The sequence below is a fragment of the Dermacentor albipictus genome, chromosome 8, assembly GCF_038994185.2.
Source record: "Dermacentor albipictus isolate Rhodes 1998 colony chromosome 8, USDA_Dalb.pri_finalv2, whole genome shotgun sequence".
In the NCBI taxonomy this organism is placed as follows: Eukaryota; Metazoa; Arthropoda; class Arachnida; order Ixodida; family Ixodidae; genus Dermacentor; species Dermacentor albipictus.
This window is the reverse complement of record NC_091828.1, coordinates 113,606,632-113,633,941: the sequence shown is the minus strand read 5'-3', so window position 1 is coordinate 113,633,941 and position 27,310 is coordinate 113,606,632. Positions and strand designations below refer to the sequence as shown.

At 47.3% G+C, this 27,310-nt stretch overlaps 2 protein-coding genes across 6 annotated transcripts in view; one reads left to right on the top strand and one right to left on the bottom strand.

Annotated features, from left to right (window-relative positions):
- LOC135920146 (uncharacterized) overlaps positions 1 to 27,310 on the top strand; it is a 232,764-nt gene that overhangs the window by 8,231 nt on the left and 197,223 nt on the right. The window lies entirely within an intron of this gene.
- LOC135920147 (uncharacterized) overlaps positions 9,999 to 27,310 on the bottom strand; it is a 144,013-nt gene continuing 126,701 nt past the window's right edge. For 2 of the 4 annotated variants that reach the window (XM_070524186.1, XM_065454280.2), the window contains exon 2: positions 9,999 to 16,967. In XM_070524186.1, the coding sequence (XP_070380287.1) occupies positions 16,354 to 16,962 (609 nt within the window). In that variant the 5' untranslated portion in view covers positions 16,963 to 16,967 and the 3' untranslated portion in view covers positions 9,999 to 16,353. Of the gene's footprint in view, positions 16,968 to 20,240; positions 23,176 to 27,310 lie in introns of those variants that run through there. The other 2 variants (XR_011508081.1, XM_065454281.2) reach the window with 2 other exon arrangements.

The following is a 27,310-nucleotide window of genomic DNA, read 5'->3' as shown; positions in this document are numbered from 1 at the left end:
CTCAGATTGGGCGCTGTAGCCATATTTTGCAACAACTCTTTTCCTCCCCCCCCCCCCCCCCGCTCCCCCGATTCTTTCGAGCACTCTTGATTTGGCCATTCGGCACAATTCAATGGAAATTAATAGGTTAAATTCCATGAACGCGCTGTTTGCGTGAAACCGATGTCGGAACGACTTCAGTGCGGTATGAATAGCATGTCACTCAGAGCTTGGACAGCTGTTCTAGTTGTCTGTGTGGTTTATTAAAAACTAACTAGCAATGAATGTTATGTTGGCTGATAGTTGGTTCGCACTCTGTCCCGCTCTGAAGTCGTTAGCGTGTCTGTTTTGAATGAATGAACAGAATTTATTGATAGGAAAGACAGAGAGGTCGACCTGAGCTAGTGCGCTCTAGTCTGCTACTCTGCACTGGGGAAGAGGGAAGGGGAGTGAAAGTAAAACAGAACGTTTATACGAAACAATGTTCAACCGACCGATCCCAATTGCAGCTTTGATGGAAAGAAAAAGAAATGTTATGTTGGTTGATAGTTCGTTCGCCCTCTGTCCCGCTCGGGAGTCGTTAGTGTGTCTGTTTTGAGTAAAACAGAACGTTTGTGCGAAACAATGTATAACCAACTGATCCGAGTTGCAGCTTTGATGGAAACAAAAAGAAAGAACTCTTGCAATACGATGACCTACGCCTAATTGTTTGGAATCTTGGTCTACGTGCGTTTATGATTTCTCATCTTTACTTTCTCTGTTTGAGTAATTGTTTTGCGGATCCTTTGTCATTGGTTGATTCTCGGAAACAAACCGCTGTTTGCCCTCATGGCTGTCTGTTACTTCGCATGGTGGTGACAAATAAATAGATATCGAGATATCGATATGGCGGTTGTTGGCCCCAACTGCTTTCTAACTGGTTTTTAATGATGGTCAAACTTTTCCTTTCTTGGATTTCTTGCCGCGATAGCAACGTCCGCTGTGTGCCAAGACAAGCTTTTAAAAAACGGATATTTTTACATGTTTAGCTGGGGAAGAGCTCCCCAAACCTCTCAGTCCATGTATTGCGTTCCTTTTAATAGCAACATTTAATTAGCCTCTTGTTGTTGTCGAGTTGTTGAACAGCTTACTAGAACTGAGAATGCATGCTGTATAAATCAATGACGTCACACGAGCACAAGTACGGGATACGGGAATTCCACGGTGGCGTCTTTCCCGGCTTGGCAAGGTTGCTTTCATCATCTTAAAGATTATCTTTTCTTTTTGCTAATACCTCAGTCACCTGCTCCATGGCTCTTCAACTGTGGCGATGTGCTGCTGAACACGAGGTCGGAAGTTCGAATCCTGGCCTAGAAAGTTGGATGTTGATAAGGGCGCAACGCAAAAATGAAGCTCGTTTACTTATATTTAAAAGAGTGTTCAAGAAGCCCAAGTGTCCAAATTTAGCCCCAGGACCCCACACTACACTGCGTTCCTCATAGCATGTGCGTTGTTGATTTGGGATGTTGAACCACGAAATTTAGTTTGTTTTCACTTTTCCTATCGCTAACGCTTTACTGACTTAACCTAACTTAAGCGTCCTCTTTGGTGCCCCTTTAACATGCACGCATACGCAGAAGCTTAGACCGCATTGGTGGCGAGCACGCACGGTGGCGCCATCTACCGGAAGCGGTGCGGAGACGTATTGTGAGGGATACCGGGTGCGCTCCGCATAGCTTGGTGACCGGAGCTCGAGTGAAAACCCGCAGGCGCCTTGCTGGACACATATTTTAGTGTTTTCAAAGTGATAGAAGTTTATCATTTTTTCGTGATCAATACCAAATGAATGGTCCTGGAATAATTGAAGGCATGGAGCGCTTTGCAGAGGATGTCTCCTTCAGGAAATACTATAAACGGACATTTTGTGCGCATGTCGCAACGTGGTCAGCTATACCACTTTCTTGCGCGGCAGAAGCAGTTGTTGAGAGCATAAGACTGGAAATGAACTCGTGTTGTACCAGTTCTGTACAACCGAATCCAATCGTTACTCAATGCAGTGATTGCGCGGACTCGCGACTAGTAACTGCGTGTGTGTGTTTATGTACGGCAGTGCGGGATATTTTGTGTTTCGCTGCCGTCGCTACTAGCTATGTGTTTGGTTGCTTATTTTTTTCTTTTCATTGTTTTTGTTGTTTCGAACCATTTTTCTAGATATCACGCGGAAAAGATAAGGATATTAGGCCTGTTAGGGTGTAGTACATGAATATTTACGCAGCACTTTCACGACACATCGGAGTTTCTATGTTGCTAAGTTAAAATGAGTCGCCAATGAACTATTCGATTTATTCACTTATTGAAATTGCGAACCTTCAACCTAGTACCGTTGCAGCCGTACCTACTTAGGAGAAATGCTGAGATAGCATCGTTTTCGCGAGATATTTGCATTCAATAGGCGCTAAAGATGGCGTAACGTTCACATGTCCCGAAATGCTGGCAACGAAAGAACTGAAAGTAGCGATACCCCTTCGCAACGACCCAATAGCTCAGTGATACCTTCGACGTCTGTTTCTTTATTATTATTTTTTTCTCATAGCTGCGCTCAGAACCACGGTGCCGCCGCTAAAGCTCGCAAGGCGTGGTTAAAAAAAAAGAAAACATTCATTCTCAGTTTGGCTGCTATGTACTGCCAACGCCGCCGACGTGGCCAGCCAACGGAGCCGAGACTGGTCGACTCGCACTCCAGGCGGCGCTGGGTCAGCGCGGCAGCTGTGCCCACGTGACGCCTCATACAACGTCACGCCGACGGCAGCGCCAGCCGATCCAGTGGTGGCGCTCACGCCCGATACTTGACGACCGAATTATGATTCTAGCCACCATAACTGAATGTTATGCTCAATGCTGTGCGGTTCACAGTACGGGACAGGGCGAGTCTGTGCACACACACTCACACGCACACACACATGCACGTACATAACAAAAAAAAAAAGGTGAGGGGTTAGGGAGGCGAGAAAGACACAAAACGAAAGGAGTGTCCACGACTCGTACGAGACATCGGGTCGCGCGCCACCTGTGTCCTTTCCCACGACAGGGACGGTGCAAGAAGGCTCTCTCGCTCTGCCGTCCCGTCGCTTATTCGACGAGAAAGAGGGCCTGGCGTGCACTGCATCATCGTACCCATTGGTTCGCGCAACGAAATCCCCCCTCGCGACACACGCCTCGCATGCATCGTGCGTGTATAGAGTGCCTAGCATGTGCGTGTGTCCCCGCGCCCTAAGTGCATTCCCGAGCCGAGCCAAGTCTGTAGCCTATAGCTGGCCGGCCCCGCAAAAAAAAAGTGGTTCCAAATTGCAGCTTAGGACCGCGCGCGCTCTGTGTCGACATACGTGGACATCCGCAGACGGCTCGTACACTGCCCGCCGTGTCTTGTAATCTTGAGGCTCGATCGCTGTATGGCCCCGCTTGGCCAAACCGTGTTCTTTGCAGGTAGTGCGGGGTTAAGGTATCGTTGCGATGCCGGTAGCTTCGTTTTTCCGTCCGATTAGCGAACGACGGAACGGTGGTATGTGAGAGAGCAACAGCAGCGGTGCATGCCGTGGTTCGCCCGGATTTCCGGTAAAGACCACGACGAGCGATCTAACCTGATCTCGCGATACGCCAGTGGTTTAGACGATGGTCAAGATGGAGAAGTGCAATCAGAAAGGGTAACTAAAGGTAGCCGACTATTTACTGGGCGAACTCGGGCCTGTAGAAAGGCGAGCGACATTCAAGAGGAAGCTTTAGCCGGAACTCGTGATCTCCGTGTTAAAATACGTGTGAAAGACAGAAATGCTTTCTTTAAAGGACCGCTTCACCGATTTGCCCGAGACTTGCTGCAATTGAGAGCGAAAGGTAAAATTCTGGTAACCATAGGAAGCAAAATTTCGTTTTTTTTTCCAACGTTGCCGAAATTGGTAAGTAAAAGAAATACTGAAGTACGAAACTTACAAATCCAGAACTATGCGCCAGAACAAATGTCATTGCTTTGTAATATCATGCTTGTAAAGCATCTGAACCGGACAAGCGTTACATATTAGTTTACAGCTTACGCGAATTTCTTACAGCGTTTACAAATGTTTTGTAACAGCCCTGCTCAGAAAGTAGTGGCACATTTCAGAGCTGTGCATGAGACATCTTACTGTGACCGTGATAGATGCTTAAATACAATTTATGAATTGTGATATCAGTTTTTGTTGCCGAGGTTACGAGTTGCAAGCTTGATCCTTCAATTCTTTATTTTTTCTATTTTTCGAATAATTACGATCTTCAAGAACGTTTTTTTTTAAGTTCGATGGGCCTAAATATGAAATGTACTACCTGCAGGCAGTATATTATAACTTTTACTTTTAAATGCAAGAGATCTCAACAAAGTTTGACGCAAAATATGTAGGACACGAAAACCGAACTCTCCATTCCCGTGCACCTAGATAGGATACGCTGAGGTAAAACTTCCTCTTATCTAATTTTCTGATACAACAAGAACATCTTGTGATATTGATAATATTGTAACAACGATAATTGCATCAGTGAAATCACTCGCAGAAAGCAAAACGAGGTGCCCGGGATAACACATAAATGAAGCTTGCTCGTAGGGATTGTCGATTAATTTTTTTGTTTGATTAACGATTAATCATTCATCATTTAAGCCTTTAATCGATTAATCGCTTTAGATGCAGGGTTTTTTCATCGAATAATTGATGAATCTAAATTCTTGCCGGGTAGTTTTAAAACGGTTGAAACATAATTATCAACTTTTGTAGGACCTTATTTTAACCTTTGAGAGCTGGAACCCTGTTTGAAATAAATGTGTATAAACTCTTGATAAAGGATAATATTTAGCTTATTAGATGCTATACATAGTTGGCATTAGTGGCGTTTCGAAAGAAACAATATATCTTATAAAAGGGCACTTAGCGCTGAATGAAAATACATGGCCCCAGCGAATCCCTGCACAGTACAGTTAAACAAGAAATAAGAAAAAAAATTCAAAAGTGAAAGGTGAAGTCCAACTGATATATGCAGTATGCACAGGGAAAACGAAAATTACTGGTTTAGGATTTTAAACGACGCGTTCTTTTTCTGCAGAGCGAAGGAATGTCAATGGGCTGGGATGCTTGGGCGAAACCGACGCCATCTTTGAATGGCCACGCAACCAGCATGCGAGAATAGCTGCCCGGGCGCTATAGATTTGCTGGAATCGACAGGAACTCCATCGCCATGTCATATTACATGCTCCAAACCATGCTGCGCCACGTCTTCTGTGGACTGGAAGTGGCACGACGATCAACGACTGGGTTTGCCGTAGCACGACTTGAATTGCGGACGTATTTCATGCCTCCGGCTTCGGGCGGGGTGGTGGTGTGTGCGGTGTGGGAGAAGGCGCTCTGTATGCCATCACTCATGAAAAACAGTAGACAACAATCGCTCTACCACAGCTGCAGAGTCACTACTCACGTGCCGCCATTCCAGTATACGATTTCAAATTTTTTTTTTTCGCGCCAATCCTGTCAAACTCTCGGAAACGATTTATCGAACAGGTCTAATCGGTTAAGTCGATTGAGCGAAAGGTGGACGTCGATGAAAAAACTAGTCGGATTGCGGGATACATTTAATCGATCAATCGATGAATCGTTCATCGATATTGCCAGCCCTATACTTGCTCGTGGATATGGTCGAAGACACCTGGGTTCTTTAGAAGACCTTTCTTCGAGCCCTATCTCCGATTTGGAAACTATAGCCAACGCAATTTTCGTACGTACTAAGATGGAATGTGAATCGGCAACAAGGAGCCCTCACCAATACCGCGTAAGATAGGGCACCAGAATCTATTCAAAGCCGCTCATGTCCCGCATTTCGTCACTTCCGTTGATACGCCATTTGTGGGAGCGACGATGAACCACGTCTTCGTTTCCGCTCGTTCGTCACTTTGGTGGATGGTAACTCGGCTGTTTTCGTTTCACGAACCCTACTTCAGCTTGCCGAAATGTTATGGGAGATTTGTGCCTTCCCCGAATCGCACATTCCCACCTGACGCGCTTAAAAAAAAATCGGAAGGAGTTCGCCGTTCAGCTGTTGCTTTTGAAGCAATCGTTCCGGTCTGATGCAATCCACAAGAGCCTTTCATAAGGACAGCTGGCTTGCATACGCGTACACCATTCTCTACGACCGCCTAATTGACATCTTGACAATTATAACAATAAAACTGTTGACAATCATTCTTAATTAAATAATTGATGTCAGGGACTCAAAAATTATAGTGATTTCTCAACATGGCTCTAAACAACACGCACTTATTATTTCGTGTAATTATTCGCGTAATCAGTGAATGAATGAATGAATGAATGAATGAATGAATGAATGAATGAATGAATGAATGAATGAATGAATGAATGAATGAATGAATGAATGACAAGTGTCCCATGCACAAAGAACAATGTGTGGCTTATTGACGGTCTGGATGGTATACAGTCCCGCTGTACTAAAGCACATTTTGTTTTCGCATAGCGAAACTGCATACAGCGGCACCTTTACCACACCGTCAGATTGTGAACTTTGAGCGTGGTAGCTAGTACACGGCGTGCACCTCTGTGATAGGAATCAGCTGATTAGCTGCGTGCTTTAACATATGGTCCGGCCGATAATGTCGTAGTAAAACTGCTCTAAAACACGTTTTCTTTAGCGTTCTCTGTGTGTGACTACGCGCGCACCATCGATGACTCTGAAACGCGGAACATTCTTGCCGACTGAAAAGTCAAGCGTTTGCGTCCCAGCATACCGGCTTCTAGTAAATATCTAATGAAAGCGATGGCTAACCGAAAGTGTGCACTCTAAGCTAATCTACGCCCGTAATGATGCATAACGGTGCATGAGAGTGTAAATCAGTCTGCACTCTTAGTCTACACTCTTAGTAGTTCTCTAGTAGGTCTACACTCTTAGTAGTTCTGCGGGTTTCCACAGAACTACTACGTCAAACTCTTAAACAAATGTACACCCTTTGGGTCGTATCTTGCCACACAACGATAATCGCCACCTGTCTTGCTTGCGTTTCCTTTCTTGAAAACGCTGCGCTCGCTACTTTCCTGTCGATAATGCTCTGTCATGCTGATAACGCGCTTGTCGTCCGCGACTTGGTAGTATCGGGCTCGCAGCGGTAAAGAAAGGAAGTGCGGGCAAGACAGATGATGACTATTGTTGCGTGGCAAGATACGACCTAAGGGGTGTAATTTTGTTTAAGAGTGTATAACTAAGGCTCTTACACCATTACGCGTGCGAGGGCGTGAGTTACAGACCAGATAACACCCTTGTACACCCTTAAGGGTGTATGTTAGCTCACAGTATAGAGTATAGCTCGAAAATGGCCACAGTGTACCTTTGCAGGCGATAAAAACAGCCTACTGCATCAACTGTGGTTCAGTGACCTCAAAAGCAAGAAACCACGCCGCTTGCTTTGGCATCTTTACCGTTTTACTTATGACCCGCAGGTATTTGGGACACGTAAGTTTATAGATAGAGAGACTAGTGTAATCAAGGGCACTTGCCGTCACACTTGAGCTGCATGCAGGGCGAGCTTACAGATCTGATCGAGTTTTACAGGCAAACGTAACCAACCTTTGCCGCGTACGGCACACTGTTGGACACAGCGCGCGGTTCGGAAAATCGAAACGCCATGAACACACATAGACGTCCTCTTCTTTTTTTCTGACGACGACACAATTGCACAGTCGTGCTATCGATCGCGGTGTCAGTGCATATGCTGGCGTGTACAGCACTCGCTGTTTAAGCGGCGTTTAATTTCTCAATACGCTTGTGTTCGACCTCGCTTCTAATCTCTGCTACGGAGAGACGTGCTCTTATCTCGACTGGCGGCGACCGTTATAAAACGATGCCGTTAGCGACAGCACAAATATGTTCCGTCTCGTGCTTATCCCTTGCGTGCCGGTTTGTATTTATCTCGCTCATTTTTTTCTTCTTCGAAACGCAGACACCGCTAGTTGGCTACCGGGCATTATAAAAAGCCGCCCCGTTTGTTGCCAAGTAAACAAACGTTTGAGGGGTCGCCTCTAAAAAGTCGTTTTCCGAGACCTATACGCTAGCGGTCGATGATGGGAAGGCCGAAGCTCGCTGTTCGTTTGAGCGCGTCCGGATAATTACTTCGAAGTCTGCGCTGCTCTCGATAAAGTTTACAGATACACGCGCGTGCAAATATATACAGCCACAAGCATCGTCTCAGAAGGTGCCTAGTCTTCTGCTTATTGTCGTCTGCTGTCTTCTGCTCCCTGTTCGTCTTATGCTTACTCCTAGCGGTGGCCAAACGTAAGAAAAAAAAAACAACTCAGAAGGAGGCTAAAATAACACGTCTGCAGACGAATAGAAAAAAAAAAATAAATGCGTCGGGGCAGAAGCAACAGGAACAGACGAAACGAAAAACTATGATAGCGGTAAAAACAAGACTGTCGCGAGCAGGCCCCGCGAGGTGTCGAGTGGCATCAGCCTTCTGCTTATTGCTAACGGTGAACAGACGAAAAAAAAATACTGTAAAGCAGACGGAAAGAAAAACAAACAGTGGAGCAGGCGGAGCAGGCCAAGTAGGAGGAGACCATAACGAAACAAAGAACTGTCATTGAAGCCGCTAGAAGGCGCCCCAGTCAGCGCACTCGACGCAGGCTGATATGCGCGAAAAAAAGCCCGTGCAACGCGTCTAGAGGGTGAAGTCGATATATTGGACCTTTTTTTTCGTCCCCCCCCCCTCCCCTCCCCGCTCCCCCGAAGACCCTGAAACAGGCCTTCTACGTGTTGGGTACGTTTCTGATGTCTTTTTGTGCAGTGACACGTGACGGTTTTGTGGCAACCTTTCGATTGTCGCCGTTGCTGCGGGATCGGCGAGAAAGGCGTCACGTGTTGTCTCGTTGCGGTCTCACCGCACGTTATACAATGAGCCGTCAATAAAAAAGAGAAAGAGAGAGAGAGAGAGAGAGAGAGAGAGAGGAAAACGCATCTGAAATAAAAAAGCGTCCGTTGCCTGATGTATCTGTCTTTCGTGGACATTTATTAGGGTTACATTTATAGGCGGGTGTGTTGTTGCGGGGGTGGTGTCGGGAGAGACACGCGGTTTCCTGGGAATCGAAAACGCGAGGTGGTCAACGTGACTGCGGGTATCACGCTCCTACGTGTTCTATATGTCAGTGTTAGGGATCGAAATAGATTTCCGTTTCTGTCGCATGTCTTCTTCTTTTTTTTTATCAGGGCGCTGCATCTATAGTTGCAGGTACGTGAATAATAAGTGTGGTGGGACATCGCAGGCAACGCTCATTATTCAAAAGAAGCCTTTTATTATGTGCTTCAAGCTTGAAAAAAGAACATTACTTTAAGACTGCCAGTTAAATCACTAGTATAATTATTTGTAGTAGTTGTTGCTGCACACGGTAGCCCATTATCCTCATATTCTTGAAAGGCATTTTAAGTAGTGATCGTTACTCGAGACCCCGATCAGTTGCTACCCGACAGTTTTGAACTACACGTGAGTTTCCTTTTTTGTGTTTGTGCGTGTCTGCTCCTTGAATTCACTCACGCGTTTAGAAAACGTGTTTATATTGCCAACACGGCAGTTCAAGGTCTTCCTGTTAAAGAAACTATTTCTAGCTATCTTTCCCCTACAAAATCGTATTCGCTAACTATAACACTCGAAGCTCGGAAACACTGTGTCTTAGTAAGACCAACAAGTTGTGTGATGCCGCAAGTGAATCCAGGAAACAAAATTTAATAAAATTCGGCATAAATAAAGAAATGCAATATTCAATAACCACTATTTCAGTATTTTCGCCGCCAAAAAAAGTGCCGGTGGATACTGGCGTGCTTTCTCTTCCAGCATCTGCAGCCAGTTCCGGTGTCCTTTGTAACATTTATAAACGTGTGATTCTTGTCATCATTGTGATAAACGCGCTCTCTGGTGTAGTGTCACTGAAATACATAAAAAAAGAAGACAGAGGCAACGTTCCGAACGAGAAATACGTTTATTTGGCTTTTGACAAAGTACTTGTGATAGAAAAGCAGCGTCGAGGATATTTTGTTCTTGTTTATAAAATACACAAATGCGCCAAGCCGCCAGTGTGTGAGTACGATGAGTGCGATGAATGCACGTGCATTAGGTACACTGGTGAGGTTCGCTAAAATAATCACACTCTCATTTGTGCAGTCTTGGTCGAAAATTCTGAGGCCACTCCACTATCGATGAGGTCTGCCACCAGGTGATTTCGCACAGCTGGTTTAACGTAGCTTAGAGTTACCAAAACAGAAAAGAGTAATCTGTGACTATGGGCCCTGGCACAAGACGCCGATGGTCACCACGTTCTGTGGACTTGCCCAGGCACACGACATGTCTGGTAGCCCTTGCTCAGGTGACTTGGCCTCATCAGGGCATGCTGACTTCAGCACGCGAACTGAAGGTGGCGCTCATTACTTGATTTACTATACGACAGGCTTCCATCAATATATGGTATCTTGTATCGATATAGTATATTGTTTATTACTGTACCATAGAGCGGCTCAGTTTGAGTGAAACGAATGATATTTGGTCAGTCTTTAGAAAGTCTGCAGATGCTTTACTATGAAGCCTGTACAGAGAGGGAACTTACAAACTTATCTACCCACGCATTTTTTTCGATTAATAAGTATATAGATTTTATGGTGGAAACACGTGTTTGGAGATCTGTGGGCCACCTTGAAAGATATATCTGGACAGTCTTAGAAAGTGTGTTTTACTACAAAGTCTACAGAATGTCATCAGAGTGCTTGTTAACTTATGGCTTCACGCTGCTGTCGGCTGTGTCCATACCGTTCCTGCAATCAACCTACATGAAAGTTCGTGAACTACTGTTAGACCAAAAAAGATTGACTTGTTGGTGACAGTGATCTACGACTATATGCACTCTGCAGAATTTGTATAGCCAATGGAAAAGCTTAACAGGGAAAAGTAGCCTACATTAGGTCCTTTCCCGCACGGGAACCAGTTGTGTAGGAAGGAGGTTTCTCGCCTTTTAAGTTACCTGCAGGACACGGATTTGGTCTCCACATGGTGACCGTAGGAGAGACTATTGGTAATTGTGAGGTGTGTGTCTGATTTATGTGACTTATTTATTTTAAGTGTCGCTACGGTGGAGCGATTGCCGGCAGCAACTGCAAGGCTAATCCCACCAGTACCCTACAACCACTCAACTCAACTCAACTCGGGAGGCTATGCAATGTTAATATTTTACAATGTTGCAATACAGAAAATAGGCTTTTCAAATACTATTGTATGTGAGCGTTCTCAAGACCTTCTTTCGTCGAAAAGAGAACTCCTTAAACTGGCAAAATATTTCCCTTGAAGTATACAGACAATCTGTACGCTGTTTACATATTTATAAGGTGGTCAGTCAAGATAACGGGTAACCACAGGCACCCTAGCAGGCAGGCTGACGACATGTAAATTTCAGTACTCAATGGCCTCTAAAATTTTCACAAAAACAGCATCATGCCTTACATCTTATGTAAGCAGTTTTTAGAGTACGCCAGCGTTGGACGGCCTTCCAGTACACTTACTTTTTCGAATATGGACTGTCTGTAGCGAAAACATTCAGGAAATATATTCAATTCTGTCTACAAAGATGGCTAATCACGATTACGGTTGTTTAAGTAAATATGCATTGGCTGTCTATGTGCACCGGACGTCTGTGGACATCACGCATACTTTGTAGTAAAGCATATCCGTGGGCCTGGTATATTTTTCCGGCGGTATAAAGGCACCGAGCGTCAGAGAGAAGGTGCTCCCGACTCTCCCGAGCTACGGACGTCCACTGCAACTCGGTCATGACGGCCGATTGCTTCGGTCGTTAAGTGGCTTTGGAACTTTTGCTCAAGACTGCACAGCATTAGCTTCAAACGTACAAAGGGGAGGCAAGGCAGGCTTAGTCTGTCTGCGCTCATTGTCATTGCGTTCTGCTTAATGAATGAAACTTTTGGTGCTCTTCTGCGATACAGAGGTTCGATTATAAAACAACGTTTTGTATCTGACAGGACTTAAGTTTTTTTTCTCTCTCTGTTCCTTTAGTCAGAATGTGCAGAATACTGGACGATGTGTTGAGTGCTTTTAGAGACAAAGAAAAAGCAAGAAAGGGACCAGCGGGAGAAAAAAAAGAGGAAAGGAGGAGGACGGAAATGCGAAAGCACGATAGATAGATCGATACACAGGACGGAACACACACCCACCCTCGTACGATGCATATATCACGAATGCGTCAACATGCCCCCCACCGCCCCCCGCACTCCGCAAAGAAAACATTGCGTCTGCACACGGAACTTAAGGCTCGTCACGGAAGCCCAGGCACGATGTAGCAGCAACAGCACAACTAATCAAGGTCACCCGTGAAAGCTAGCAAACAGCTGCTTCACTTCTTTTTTTTTTCTAGAATAATAAGCGGTACTTGAAGGTCGCGAGCTGCTAACACTGACTGCCACGCCATACTCGATCCGTCCTGCACGCTGATTCATGAGGTAACTTCCGCTGAGGCAAGTGACGCCAAAATGAAATTCATTCGGGCCAGTTCCTTCACTTCTTCAGTGTGCAGAAGTCAAGCTCGTTGAACGTACGTGGGCATAACACGGGCTTGATTGTCCATAGAATGGATACTGTTTAGACAATGTGTAGAGTTCTAAGTTCTCTGCAAACTACGTTGATAACGATGATGATCATGAGGGAACTTGTGTTTTGAAATGGGGCGGTGGTATGTTACACAGCACTCCAGTATGCTATTCAAGTTGTTACGCAATGCACTTGTCAAGGTACTGTGTGCTGCAATTTGCATCCCCTGTTGTCTACAATTATCACGTTACGCTGCAACTATGTGCCAATTTTTATTCGTCTACACTCTGGTTCTTCTTTCTCATGCTCAAAAAGTCTTTCTATTGCTGTTTTTGAACCATGGGGCTTCATGGATGCAGACTCTGACATTCTAACAACAAGCGATGTGTAATTGTTCCCTCACTATTTCTGCATGCTACGCACAGGCCAACTTCTAGGGATAAACCTCCTGTTATCACTTCGCGATCTAAAACAGCCTGCCCTGGCCTGATAAAGAAGTGCGCTGCCCATCTAGTTATCATAGCATGCCTCTTTCTTTATCTCTCTTCATATGTACGTTATAGTTTTATACTGTTGTGTGTTTCGTTATCATCTCTAGCTAGTGCTAGCGCTTCTATCTCGCTGAAACCTTTGCGCTCTCTTTTGTCACACTGTATGTACTGTATAGACTCACTGGCCAGTTCTCTCCTTATTTTTCGCCGCTACAGATGCATAAACATTCTTGCTGCCCGTTTGAAGCCTTCTTGATAACCTCCAGTGTCGTCCACGCGCGTACGGTGACGCCGGCGCCACCAAGTAGTAAATCCCACAACTTTTAATTTCCGGTCACCGTGTTCTGAAAAAAAATTAAGTTAGGGGCGAGTGACCCCAAATCCCCAACAAACTTAATTACCAGGACTTGGCTGTGGCGTCAGAAGCCAGACCATCGGTCAATGAAAGTTAACCCCGTAAGGTCCACAATCGTCATCGACGTCAACGGTTCATTTGTTTAGAGATGCGCCACACATGTAAGCGGAGGTGTCTTTAGAGTCATAAGCTTCGCAGACGCAGCTTTTAAGGCATTTGCTCTTGTCTATTGTGATCGCGGTATTACATGCGCAAAATGAGCTGTCTACTTGGTGAGACTTAAATTTTATTGGCCTTGATTGCTGTTTGCCGCGGCTAGTCACGCCTGGGCTGGGCCTTCAAATACCGTATGGACGTAGGCAATGGCCACAGACCTTTATTCTTAACATTTTTGCGTGAGAACCATGGGTTCACTCATCATTTCAAGAGAACATCATATTTCCGTATATGAAACGCAACGTATTATTTGTTAAGAATCTAGCTACCGGCTCCCGACTGGACCTTGATGATGGTGCAAGGAACCTCTCGTGGTTAGGTCACGTTATTCTTGATTGAAGCTTTCCGTCCAACCAAGCTCCGCTACGCAGGTATAAGGCCATTGCGTTGGTCGATACGGCATCTTGTTTTTCGCTCGGTTTTAAGCTCGTGATGGACACAAAAAAACGTCGGCACACTTATTTTCCTTCGGAACAGGTACATACAACAGTGACACGTGTTTGAAAAAGGACAAGCTGCGTGGTGTACACTTCGCAGATAATGACTGATTAGCGGAAGCATGATAACAGAGACGAGAAAGACATGACGAAAGAGCGCACAGTTAAGCCTTCAACGCCGATATATACAGTACATTCGTACGGCTCGCGAGTACCGCGGTTAGAGTTTTGATCCCATGGTGTAAGTGGCGCGATTCACAAGAAGTGAAAACTTGGTCGTAGCCCTGCAGTCACTGCGAGAGACTTTCTCCGATCGCGGACGCAGATGAGGCACTACCTTAAGTACGAGGTCTAGGTACTCCGTCATTTTTACACGCTCTCATTTTTTTCCCCATTCACCGCCATATTGGTTCACAAGGGGCGTCTCCAACCAGCACAGAGACGTTGTTGCTAGGAACCCTAGGCACCTACTCTTGTTTACTTTCAGCGCCTTAAAAACGTGTGAGGTTTGGCTTAGAGGCGTGACGCAATTGTGGCGAACGCTTAGGTGAACAAAGATGTGTGTTCCACACGTTGGTGTTCTTTAGTGGGCTTTCCGAACGTTAGTGACGCTGCAGGTAGTGTGATATATGCTCCCCTGCAGTCGTCAGGTGAGAAATAAAGCTGGCATTATAAAAACCGTACCTTTGCGCATGTTATACCTGACGCAGAACTCTGGGGGATCTGTGTCGGCATCATTATGCGCACCCCGACGAAAGTTTCAGTGAGGCTCAACACGCTCGACGGTTTTCGCCATGAACCATACTTTTTGAAGAACCGCGACTTACCGGCCCCGTGGGACGCACCGTTATCCTTACTAGGAGCGCCGCAGTTCGTATCATGCGATAACTCGCTGGACGCGGGACTTCGCGTCTTGGAACTAGCACGACGCGTTTCCGTGTGCCTCGAGATTCCCAGGTACGCACGTCGGCCATGCGAAAATGTCAGCATGTAGTCTTCGACAAACATTCCACGCAAAGCTTCCCGGCAGTTAGATGATGATCTATACTGATTCTTCTTCCACACTAAACTTTATCGTATTTTCTGATTACCAACAAGTCTGCGGCCGTTACAAGCATCTCCTATAGCCACACCTCGTTTTTGATTCGACTGTCTCGAGAAGTCCCACGAGACTTTCTTTTGACGAAGTATCAAGACGAGGGATAACTACTACTCGCAATGTGATTTTAGCGTCGTGTTCGTGAACGGTCGTCAAGAATTTGCTGATAAACTCGGCAGGTATTACGAAGCCGGCTACTGGTCATGCATCCAAAAAGTAGAAATATCTTTTTTCTCCTGACGCATTACCTGTTACTCCACACAAGTTGGTACTGTAGGCATGCATGCAAGTGCGGCGAATATGGTTACTTCGCATCTTCTGGTGACCACGTGGCATTAAAGCGGTAGGATGCTCCCTATTTCTATATCCACAGCGTCGACGTTCGTCCATACGATGTCGTCACGTTTATATCAAAGTACGCTGTGAAGGAGGACGTCAGAGGTATCATGAAGTATCATGACGAGTATCGCTTGTGGAGACACCATAACGCTCGCCGCAACACTACACTCTATGGACGCTTGTCGCACTTCACAATGCTTACCACTCACAGAGAGGGATCGTTGCCCAAATATCCAAACGGCAGGCATCTTAAGAAAACTGGTTGAAGCTTACGCCGATGAACAAGGCACAGGGCCACTAGCAGTATAATCTTTGCCAAAGATATGTGCCACCACATCTGAAGCCGGCGTCACTGCACACTTGTGGCTTCCACAGACGTATCCGGTACTCCTGAGTAAAGGAGTCATGAGACACTGACAGTGATCACCGTCGACGTTGTTCTGTGGTGACGTACACAGAGCACTCGTTACGACTTTCAAAAATCACCACAAGTCTGTGGACGTCTTCGGTGGGCAGTGGGACTAGCGCCCGCATTGCTAGGTTCTGTTCGAAATGGCTTCGCTAAGTCCCGCCGTTCAAGAAGTCACGACAAACGAATCACCACCACAATTTCTCGTAGACCTGGGATCCATAATAGTCTTCGACATGTCTCGAGGGCACTCGAGGAGCACGAGGACGTCTCAGCTATGTATGACGACCACTGTCCACAGCTCCTTGCCATGCGCGTCGAAAGGACCTCAGACAGGCGCTCCAGTGGGCATGCCACGAAGCACAATCAACCGTCACCAGCCGGACGGTGCCCTGGGCTAGGTGTCCGCGACACTTTCTTCAACCTGCAAGGGTTCGACGAGTCTCTGGGGGTCCAGGAGCAGCGAGTTCGCGACCGTGGCCGCAGCACCAGGGGCCTCACCCGCGGCACCACCGCTACCGCTGGCACCGGGCGCGACCCTCCTGGACTTGCTGGGCGTCGTGGCGTCGTCCACGTTCGTGTCCTTGGTGGTCTTTCCGGTCGCCTTGTGAAGGGCGCGCTCCAGGAGGGTCTCCTTGGAGTCTGACTGCTGGAAGCGTTGCGCTCGCCGGCACTTGATGATGGTCTCCACCGAGAGCAGTAGCACGAGGAAGCCCATGACGATGCACGTCGGTCCAGCCACGATGCAGGGCGCCTTCCAGGGCCCTCCGCGGAGCAACACGCCGACCGTGGTGAGCGCCACGCCCAGAGCGCCCAGCGCCAGTCCGCAGCCCACGATGCAGAGCACAGTGCCTCGAGTAGCGGCCAACCGCCTCCGGTCCTGCAGGTCTCGCTGCAGTGCCCGCCTCTTCATCTCGTACTCGAGGGCGTTGGCCTCCTGCTCGCGGCGCATGGCCTGCTCCTGCAGGTCGAGCTCCCGCTTGCGGCTTATCATCCATGACAGCATGTTGCCTGCGGCCAAAGGAAGTGGTCCCGTCAGTTAACTGGCTTGTTGAACAAGTGATTGACTGACCGTGCGACTGAGTGACCGATTTAATGACTAACTTCTTAAATGGTTGACTAATTGACTGACTGACTACTGACTGACTGACTGACTGACCGCCTGACCACCTGACCGACTGCCTGACTGACCGCCTGACTGACTGACCGCCTGACTGACCGACTGACCGCCTGACTGACTGACCGCCTGACCGACCGACTGACCGACTGACTGGCTGTCTGACTGATCACCTGACCGACTGCCTGACTGACCGACTGATCGCCTGACCGTCCGACTGACTGACTGACTGACTGACTGACTGACTGACTGACTGACTGACTGACTGACTGACTGACTGACTGACCACTTGATGACCGGCTGACTGACTGACTGACGAATTGACCGAATAAATGATTGTTTAACTTACCAAAGCCACACATAGGTGACGCAGACGTCGTAGTGAGGGGCTCCACATTAATTTGGCTAGCCGGCATTATTTAACGTGTGCGTAAAGCTAAACATAAGAACTTTTTCCGGAGCAATAACGTACGCGTCAACCGTTACACGAGTGTGGCGAGTCAAGTTAACGTGTAGCCTGACTAGCATTGTTGCCTGGGTGTCACAGAGTTCACCGGCGAACGCGCTGTTTAGAGTACTGTGCTGGTCAATTTATTGCCCCACGTCACAGCGCCGCTACGGCCAGTCGTTATCGTAGCATTTGCTTTAGTGACGATGTAAACAATACCGTGCCTGGCAAACCTCATTGTCTGACTTGTACGTATGCACATAAACACACTGACACGCGGACAGACACGAACCATACTCACAAACTGTTTTAGGCTTGTAGCGCAGCTCGGAAGAGCAAAAAAGGAAGGAGGTAGGGTAATCAAAGGGAACGGAAAACACTCTGTTTTCCGTTCCCTTTGATTACCCCTACCTCCTTCCTTTTTTGCTCTTCCGAGCTGCGCTACAAGCCTAAAACAGTCATGACATACCAACTCGCCCAAACTGCCACGCTTTTGACCATACTCACAAAGCTCCTTTAAAACTCGCATATATCTCAAGAAGCGCGTCTCTGTTATCCCTGCGTGTACCTTATTTCTCACCCAACACCATGGAACGGCACGCCAAGCCATCAGCCCGGTTAGCACCTGCAGATTCACTTTATACAAGGCCTTATATACGTAAACCTTATATATGTACCCTTGAAACTCGTAGACATATGTCCGGCGGTCTCATGCGACAGGGCGAAGGGATATGTGGAACCTTAAACCACTATACACTGCTTATATCTCTCGAGTCAGCTTAACCGAGCTCGGGACCGCTTGCAAAGTAAGCTACCGATCGGCGCAACTCGAAATCGAAGCGGGGGGCTTCCCGCTCCTCGAAGAAAACAGAAGAGCACGGATCGTACTCGGCCGGTCTTGCACGTTTTATTGGCACAAGCGAGACGAACGGAACCGGCATATTTCGGGCGCGGATGTTTATTTATCGAACCAAGGGGAGAAGGATGTTGGCTCGTTCGGGTTGGAGGCTTGCTTCGTTCGCCTCCCCAAGTGTTCCGGCTATGCACATCTCATTACGTTATAGGCGTTAAGTACGTGGAGCTGATGCGGAGCGGTACAGGCTTTGTTGGACGTGACCTTGACGCATCACTGTTGACTTTCCCTAAAGATGTGGCATTGCATTATGCTAGGTATTAAGGTAAGGACTCTCTCAGTTACGCAGGATGGAACTAAATTTTGAATCAAGGTGATATCTAAAGAACGTGCCTGATGAATAGAGAACGCATATGCACAGTATGAAAAAATGTGAATGCTCATATGTGTCAGCAAGCCGTGCGCATCCTTTCGAGGCCTATGTTACACCTTCCTTTGCGACGAGGAATGTACAGTGTAGGTAGTGGCTGAAACTCGTAGCAAGCAATTCGAGGCTATGTTTACAGTTAAAGTTGCGTGTCCTCACAAGTTATACAGGTACCATTACGGGTTTCCTAATAAAGCATGTAACGTTTAGATTGAAGTCGATGAACTTTATGTTGAAGAATGGCAGTACTTGTAGGGGAGGAGGCGGAAAGAAAGAGAGAAGGCAGGGATGTTAACCAGAAATGCGTCTGGTTGGCCATCCTACCGTGGGGCACGGGAAAAGTGGAATATAAAGATGAGATGGAGAGAGGGAGGGGGTGGAGCACTTGCAGACTCTCTCTGCTGGATGCTCGAGGCATTGCTTTTGCGGTGAAGGTTTTTTTTTTTCGTTCTCATTAGCAACACAGGTCGACACCACCAATGCAGGCGTGGTTCTGGCTTTCCTCACAAAACGTAAGGCATGTGTCTCAATATTGACAAATTTCGTTTTGAACCGCACTAATTGTGAAAAGTTTTTGGTAGGTACGATTTCTTCAGAGCCGTGATGTTGTATTAGCTTGCTTCTAAGTAAGTAACCAAAAACTGAAATACATCTTTGGTTTTGGGCGCAATATTCAATTGTAAAAGGACGAAACAATCGCGTAAGGAGGACAGAAAAAAGAAACGGACAAAAGCGAATATGTCCAAGCCTAATCACGTACCTCTATTCAGTAATGGTCAAGTCCGACGTTCGTAGGCGAAAGAAATGAGCATGCGAACAGAAAGAACTTCCGTGTAAAATAAAATGCAAAGTGCCAAATATCGTCGAAATTCGCACGCCCTAAATACCCACGCAGATACCGGCGTCGCCGAATTCGCCTGAACAAGCAGAAAAAGATCCTTGCGTTCGCATTGCGACTAAATGAAACATTGCAGTTGCGATTCAACAGGCATCAGGCTAGCCGTGTGTTTTCGTTACATACCTTAGGGAGCTTGAAAGTACGCGCATATACGTGTAATCTCATCATATACTTGCGGCATCGCTTTCCTAAGAGCTGACCATACGTAGACGACCACACCTCCCTGCTTCAAGTAAAACAAAGTACTCAAGCTACGCTCACGAAAACTTATTCTTTTGAGATCAGAAGTCATACCTGCTTACCCGGCGTGGTTGCTCAGTGGCTACGGTGTTGGGCTGCTGAGCACGAGGTCGCGGGATCGAATCCCAGCCACGGCGGCCGCATTTCGATGGGGGGCGAAATACGAAAACACCCGTGAACTTAGATTTAGGTGCACGTTAAAGAACCCCTGGTGGTCGAAATTTTCGGAGTCCTCCACTACGGCGTGCCTCGTAATCAGAAAGTGGTTTTGGCACGTAAAACCCCATAATTTAAGTCATACCTGCTTGTTACGTCCTTGTCTTCCGCACTTGTGCTTCTTAATGGTCCGCTCGCTGAATGCTTCGGCTTTCTCGGGCAGTCTGTGTCACACGCTGAAACCCAGCGATCGCCGGCTGATTAAGAACCAGCGCGTGCAGATTTGTTTGACCGGTCGCTCATCGGGTGTACGTTGCGTAGTCCCCACTTTTTCGCTTCCCACATCTCCTGATTCGATGCGACGTCTTCGGCGGCTGCAGCTGGCCGTTTGGCCCCCCGACTCCCCGACGCATTGAAAGTATACGAGCAGAATTGGGAAGCGAATTCATCCAAGCCGACCGTATGCCATACAGGGTGCAGTGGTCCGCAAAGAAGACGGGAAACGTAATTACGGTCACGGAGCCGATCCAAGCACTCTTGTGTGGTGTTTTGTGACGTAGTCTTGTATAGCTCGTTGTACTCACAGTGCGGGGCAACGGCGTGGTTCCACGACGTAGGATCAGAGGATCAGAGATAGCAGTCCTTCGGCGTGTCTTCCAGAAAGCACCGTGATCGAGTCAAGCTGCCGTCTCTCACATAAACGTCCGGAGAGGTGCGCGAGAAAGCGAAGATGGTGACAGCTTCTATCAAAACGTACCTAAGGATTGATAGGTATGTCCGACTGTCCAGGATCGCCCGTTCAACCAAATGTGATAGCAGCAGCGCGTTTCTGGCTACATCGCCACGTCATTACACGCCAGATGGGATGGTCGGCATCATGAGAACGTTTCAGCTCAGGAGTCTGCAGGACTGGTAGCCTAGTGCCGTTACAAGAAAACACCAGACGGGCGAAGCTCACGGCACACCACAGCGGCTGACGAGGTGACGCAAACAACGCAGTATGTGCACTTGAAGGCGACTGAATCTCGTACTTACGCGCTGCGTGAGCGCACCTGTCGGAACGCGCTTAGAAAAGCGGCAGTTGTTGGCTTCAAAAAAGCAGGTGGTGGTTGATACGTTCACCGCTGAAAGTATACAGTTCCAGGCAGTGAGACTCTTTCTCAACGATCATGACTTGAAGCATTCAGTGCAGATAGACTCCTAGCAGACGACAACAACAGATCTAGAACAGACGACGCAAGGAAGCAGAAGAATTACGCGATACTACGCGTACCGGAGCAGACTAACTCGCGTCAGAAACAGAAGCTTTGATTCATAAGACGAGAAATGTCAACGAAATGTCAAATGCATGCCAAAGAAATGTCAAATGCTCAACGGCCAGTAGCATGAAAGTGAAGGCCAGACTGCTAGGATTCAGTTTCACGAGCGACGATGCACAAAGGGTAACAGTGCAGTGAACAGGTTATACAGGCGGCACCCGAAGCGCGCTAACTAACGCTGACATCGGACGTTTTGCATTGCTGCGGAATGCAATATTATAGGGAAGTAATGTTCTAAAGCACGCTGTTGTCCGATGCGCGGCACCGCAAGCAGACGAATTTGCTTCACTAGCGGACGCCGAGCTTTGAAACAAAAGAACTGCGCCTTGTACCACAAGGCGTTAATCCCGAGCTGTATTAGTGTGCTTTAAGAACAGCCGTACAAACTCACTCTAATATTTCTTAGCCAGGAGGCGAAGAGTAATAAATGCTGTGGCTCATGACTTCATGCGTGAAGTCTTATAGAATCGCGGTATAGACCATACGGCAACTACAAAACATAATACAGGTACAGTCAGCCGGTACGTCTCATCACAAACAGACCTGCGGGGTAGACAGGTGATACGCTGTCATTATAAGTTTCTGAGTAGAGAAAAAAAGAAGAAAATTATGTGCAGTACTACGACATAATGACAGTACTACGCACTGTCATTCCGGACTCAAAGAGGGCTGAAACAAGGCGTCCCGAAGAAACAACGTATCCGTTGTCAACGGAGCCGCAACAAGCGATCCCAACCAGCTGACACCTAAAATCGAACTACGCATAATTATTACTACATCCTCGCCAGAAGCAGGTAAAAACGAGCCATTATGTGTCACAGACATTAGCTGCACGGGACCTGAAGCAGACGAACTTCAGTGGAGCGCCGACGAGGGTGATGCACTCAGTGCATGCCAGTAAAAGCAGAGGAGCTCCCGTTTATAGCAGACGTCGTTAATTCACTGCGCAGCACGTGAAGCAGACGAACTCCCGCATATTGAAGACGTCGGATGCTCTCCGCGCACCAGCTGTTCCAGAACTTTCGTCAATGACGTAGAAGGTCCACCGAGTTCGCGTCGAGAGAAGGGAGGTGGCATCCGTTTCCTTTTGTGAGCACACAACTTTCACTCGGTTTTGCAGCACCTGAACCAGAAGATACCACCCTGGTTAGACGACACGAGCTCTTTTCACGGTACCTCGATCCAAGTAGACAAGCTCATTCAATGCACTGTGCATTTGCAGCACACGGACTCCGGTCCACGGTAGACGGCGTTTCACTCAATCCACGGTGCATTTGTGGCGAACGAACTCCGGTCTGGAGGACACGGCGTTTCGCTCCGTGCGCAGCGCGCTTGAAGCAGACGAACTCTCAGTTCAGAGACAGACGGCGTATCACTATGCGCAGCACGCCCGAAGCAGACGACGCGCACCCGGCGAGAGCTAGCAGACGACGACGGCGGCGTCGTCCGCGCAGACGTTCGCGGCCAACAAAAGGGGAGAAAGAGCACCTGACGCGAGCCGTTTCTCGGCGAACGAGTCCTGGGAGGATGGTGCGGGCAGGGAGGTATTACGAAACAATCCGGCGACAAAAGCGCGCCGTGCGGGCATTGTCTCCCTCCGCGAGCGTTTAAAGCGCGACTGGCGACTGGCCCTGCGTCCGGCCGGCTTGGGGGCCAATGTGAGTGGCATTGATCGAGCGGCGGCCAGCCTATATTGGTCGCCGGTGATCGCTGCGGTTGCCTAGACGCGGCGACCCGCCGCTGCATCGTGGACGCTTGCGCGAGCTGATGATCGACTACTCGCCGCTTCAAGGCTGCCCGCCTCGCACGAGCTGCTGCGGGTCGGGGCACTACATTCATTTGCCGTTTCCGACGGACGCGCGAATCAACAACATAAATCTTGCCGCGGTGCTAGCGTTCCCCCTCTGAGCGGTGCGCCCGCTGGCAGCGAGAGAGAGCGCTAGCAGCAGTGGCGCCGCTTAGCGGCCAATCGTGGAAGGAAAGGCATGCTTTATTGAGGCGCGGCACGCGCATTGTATACCTTTGTTTACCATATGTAGGTCGAGGTCTCAGGTGAAGAAGGATGCACAGCTGCTAGAGAAATGGCAGTGCATGCACAAACCGATGGATTGGCTTATTAGACTGCATTCAGGCATTCTAGAGACGTATTATTTATTGCTTTCATGGCTTTTTTAAAAGTTTGTTTGTAGACAATCTGGAGGTGGTGTTACAAACAGCGCATTAATTGTTTACATAAATGGGTACATAGGTTGTCTCGGGAATTTCTGACCCGCCTTGGTTGCTTAGTGTTAGGCTGCTAAGCACGAGGTGGCGGGGTCGTATCCCGGCCACGGCGGCCGCATTTCGATGGAGGCGAAATGCGAAAACACCCGTGCACTTAGATTCAGGGGCACGTTAAACAACCTCAGGTGGTCCAAATTTCCGTAGTCCCCCACTACGGCGTGCCTCATAATCAGAAAGTGGTTTTGGCACGTAAAACTCCATAATTAAATTTTTTTTCTCTGGAATTTCTGTGAGTTATAGGCACTCTAAAATATTTCTGCGTACATTTGGTAGACATTCAGGACAACTTCTTATTCACTACTCGAAGATGCATAACGGAGGCAGTGGCCACTACTTCGCCAGGGAAGTCTATTCATGTTATGTCGAAGGATTGTCTATCTTGAAATAAACAAGCCTTCCTAATGTGGTTGGTTTCATGTTTAGTACATCGTAGCACCAGTGGGGCTCTCGGCAGATTTTCTTGCCGGGTACAGGCGCCACTCCATGCTTGAAAAATTTAGTGGCTCGGGCGAGAATTAAAATTGCAGACCGTGAGTACAGCAACCTGATGCTCGGCTACATCATCACGCTCATCCATCATCGAACTCTGTCCTCTTGCATCTACAAACTTCTTACCCTTATAACCCTGCCTAATTCTCTGCCACCTTAGGCTGCGTTTCCATCTCACTGGCATCCATTCGAGTAATCTATATAATAAACCACCGGTCATCTGTTCTACGCCAGTATAAGACCTGCTCGACCATACTTATTCGTTTCGATATCTACAAGGCTAACAGTTACGACTGTTTGCTCTCTAATCCGCACTAGAGCCTTCCTGTTCCTAGTGCTACGTCTCTTAATTGACATGCTGTACATGTTTGTTCAAGTTGCACTTGAGACAAGACTAATTTCCCTAAGAGGTCGACATCGTCATGATCAACGTCGAACATTCAAATGTCAACGTAACGTGTATTTATGTCCTTGACATGCTTGGCGTTTGATAAGCATATCCTCACATCCGGTCAAAATGCTTGACTCGAACCGGCATGCTGAAAACGTTTGGTTAAGCTGCCCTGCAAGCAAGGCTAACCGCTGCATGTGTTCAAATATCGTCTGTCAAATTATGTGAACGGCGAACATGGAAGACGTCAAAGTGAGGCGCAAACAATTATATAACATTTCAGCATTTTTTAAAGCACACGTTGGCACCTTGTTGAGTGCGGGTTCCAGCGGGTGACTAGAACTGACACGCTAAACATGTTTGTTCAAGCGTCATCGCAGAGAAGACGTGCTCAACATCATCCATGTGTCATGTCACGGTAACCTATACTTGACATGCTCAACGTTTAGTAAGCATATCCTGTGCATTCAAGGTGTGGTGCGCCAACTGCACCCTCAAACTGGCCCGTTGGAAGATATTTGGCCAAGCACATCTACACAGAACTAGCGCAAAGCTTACTGCTGCACATGCTCAACATATCTTTTTTGCGGAATATCGCAGACGTAAAGGTGAGGCGTACATGACTATAAAACAGTTGAACATCTTGCAAGTATATCTTGACGTCTTGTAAAGGTGCTGTACAACTGTTGGCTGCAAGTGGCACGCTGAATATGTTTTGTCAAGCAGCGTGCTGCACATAAAGACTAACTGACCCGCATGGTCAGCATCGTTTATGGACGGATGCCAACGTGGAACATTCAAAACGTCTGGGTAAGGTGTACTTAACTTTCTGACATACCCAACGGTTGAGGACCGTATCTGGAATCGTGTCAATGTGCGAATTCAAGCGGGTAATTCTACTGGCGTGCTGAAAATGTTTGTTCAAGCTGCTTCTCACGAACGGCTAACTGTCGGCATGCTCAACATTGTTTGCGTGCAGATGAGATCGTCACCCAACATTGAACACAACTCAACTCCCAAACAGGTTGAACGTTTATTCGTAATATTTAAGACAATGGGACATACTAACTGACCCACTTGAATAGGTTCGTGAAAACACTTCTTAGAGGCCAAGGGGTGCTGTTTCGTTGTTTGGTGTGCCTTCTACCTGATACTTTTAACGCTTCGTGCAAGAATAGTTTGGGGAATTGGTACTAATTTTCGACAAGCGTGCAACATTTAGAAAATTTGGTTTCACTGTTAGATCGCTTCCTGAATTTGGCCCACATTTGTTCGCCAGAAAAAAAAGTTCTCAAGGTGCCTGACAGGTTATTTCTCCTTCCTGCATTTCAATGTACACTTCTAGCTCGCAATAACCACCCACTTCTGTATCTTGAGGCGAGAGTAATTGCACAATACTTGTCCTTGAGAATGCAAGTGCAGAAGTAGGCACGTGCAATAGTGGCGCTGATGCTGTTGGTGTTCGCGGTGCAAGGGCGAGAAGTACGCACAAACGTTTTTGTTTATGGCCTCTGCTGTGCCACTTTTTGTCCGTCGTGGTTCGATGTGTTTTAGGAAGCAAGCTGTTAAATATTTTTCACTGAGACCCTCGAAGGTCACAGAGAAAACCGAGTCCCACTTCTTGAAAAAAAGTCCTGTAGTGTCAGGGGGTCAAATGCGTCCAACATTTTTTTTCAAAAACTAAACGGCTTGTCGTACACAAGTGTAATTAGTTGCAAAATACTTCTAAGCACCTCATTTACTTATACGACACAAGGCATTTCACGAGTTTTGGTTCACGAGGGGAAGTGGTCAGAAATAATTTTGCATCGAGACCCTAGTGGGTCAATGGGACACATACGCCTCCCGCTTTATGAAAAACCATTTAGTGTCAGTGGAAAAAATACGTCCATCTTTAAAAAAATATGCATGCGGCTTTGTGCGGATATGTGAAATTTCTCGTAAACCACTTCTTAGAACCTCATGTTTCATACCACGTAAATAATTTGAAGAGTTTTTTTTAAATATCTGGTTAAAACACAGGGTTAAGCGTATCCTGACATCAGGTCAAGTTAAGATGTGTAAACAGCGTTGGCTCCAAGTGTCACGCTGAAAATATTTTGGCCAGGCTGGGCTCCACCGAAGACAAACCTCACTACGTATACTCTGGACGTCATCTCTTGACGCATGATGTCAGACCACCATTTACATAAATAGTTCAAACCAGTTCGCTGGGTACTCTCTTACCACTTTAGCCGAAAGGCAGTAACCTACTGAGCTTTTTTTAATGCGACGCTGGTATATTTCAGACTCCAAAACGTGCTTACGTGGTACTACGTTCTTGGGTCGATATTGATGGAGGTCTCGAAATCTAGCTCGAGTCGTTCATTAGCATTTACACTAAAATCAAGCAGTGAATGTAGCCTCGTTAGAGCGGGCAGAATAGCTCGCCACTCTTGATGTCGGAGAACGAAGGGAGAATCACTGCGCGGCTATCGATTTTGCATTAATCTTATGACTTTGCCTTCCGTACGCTTTACGGCAAGAGAATGTGTTTGTCGAGAAAGGATATTGTAATGCGCTTTCCCTCCTGGGAGGTCGTGTTGAGAAACGTCGGACAAGCAAGTTGTTTCCTCTCGGGAACTGCTGATCAACTATGAAAAATAATAAACGCCATCGTAGCTAAGCAAACAATATGGATACTTCGAAAGGTGGCCTGGCGGAAGAATTAATAAAGAACGGCCTGGCTTGTGG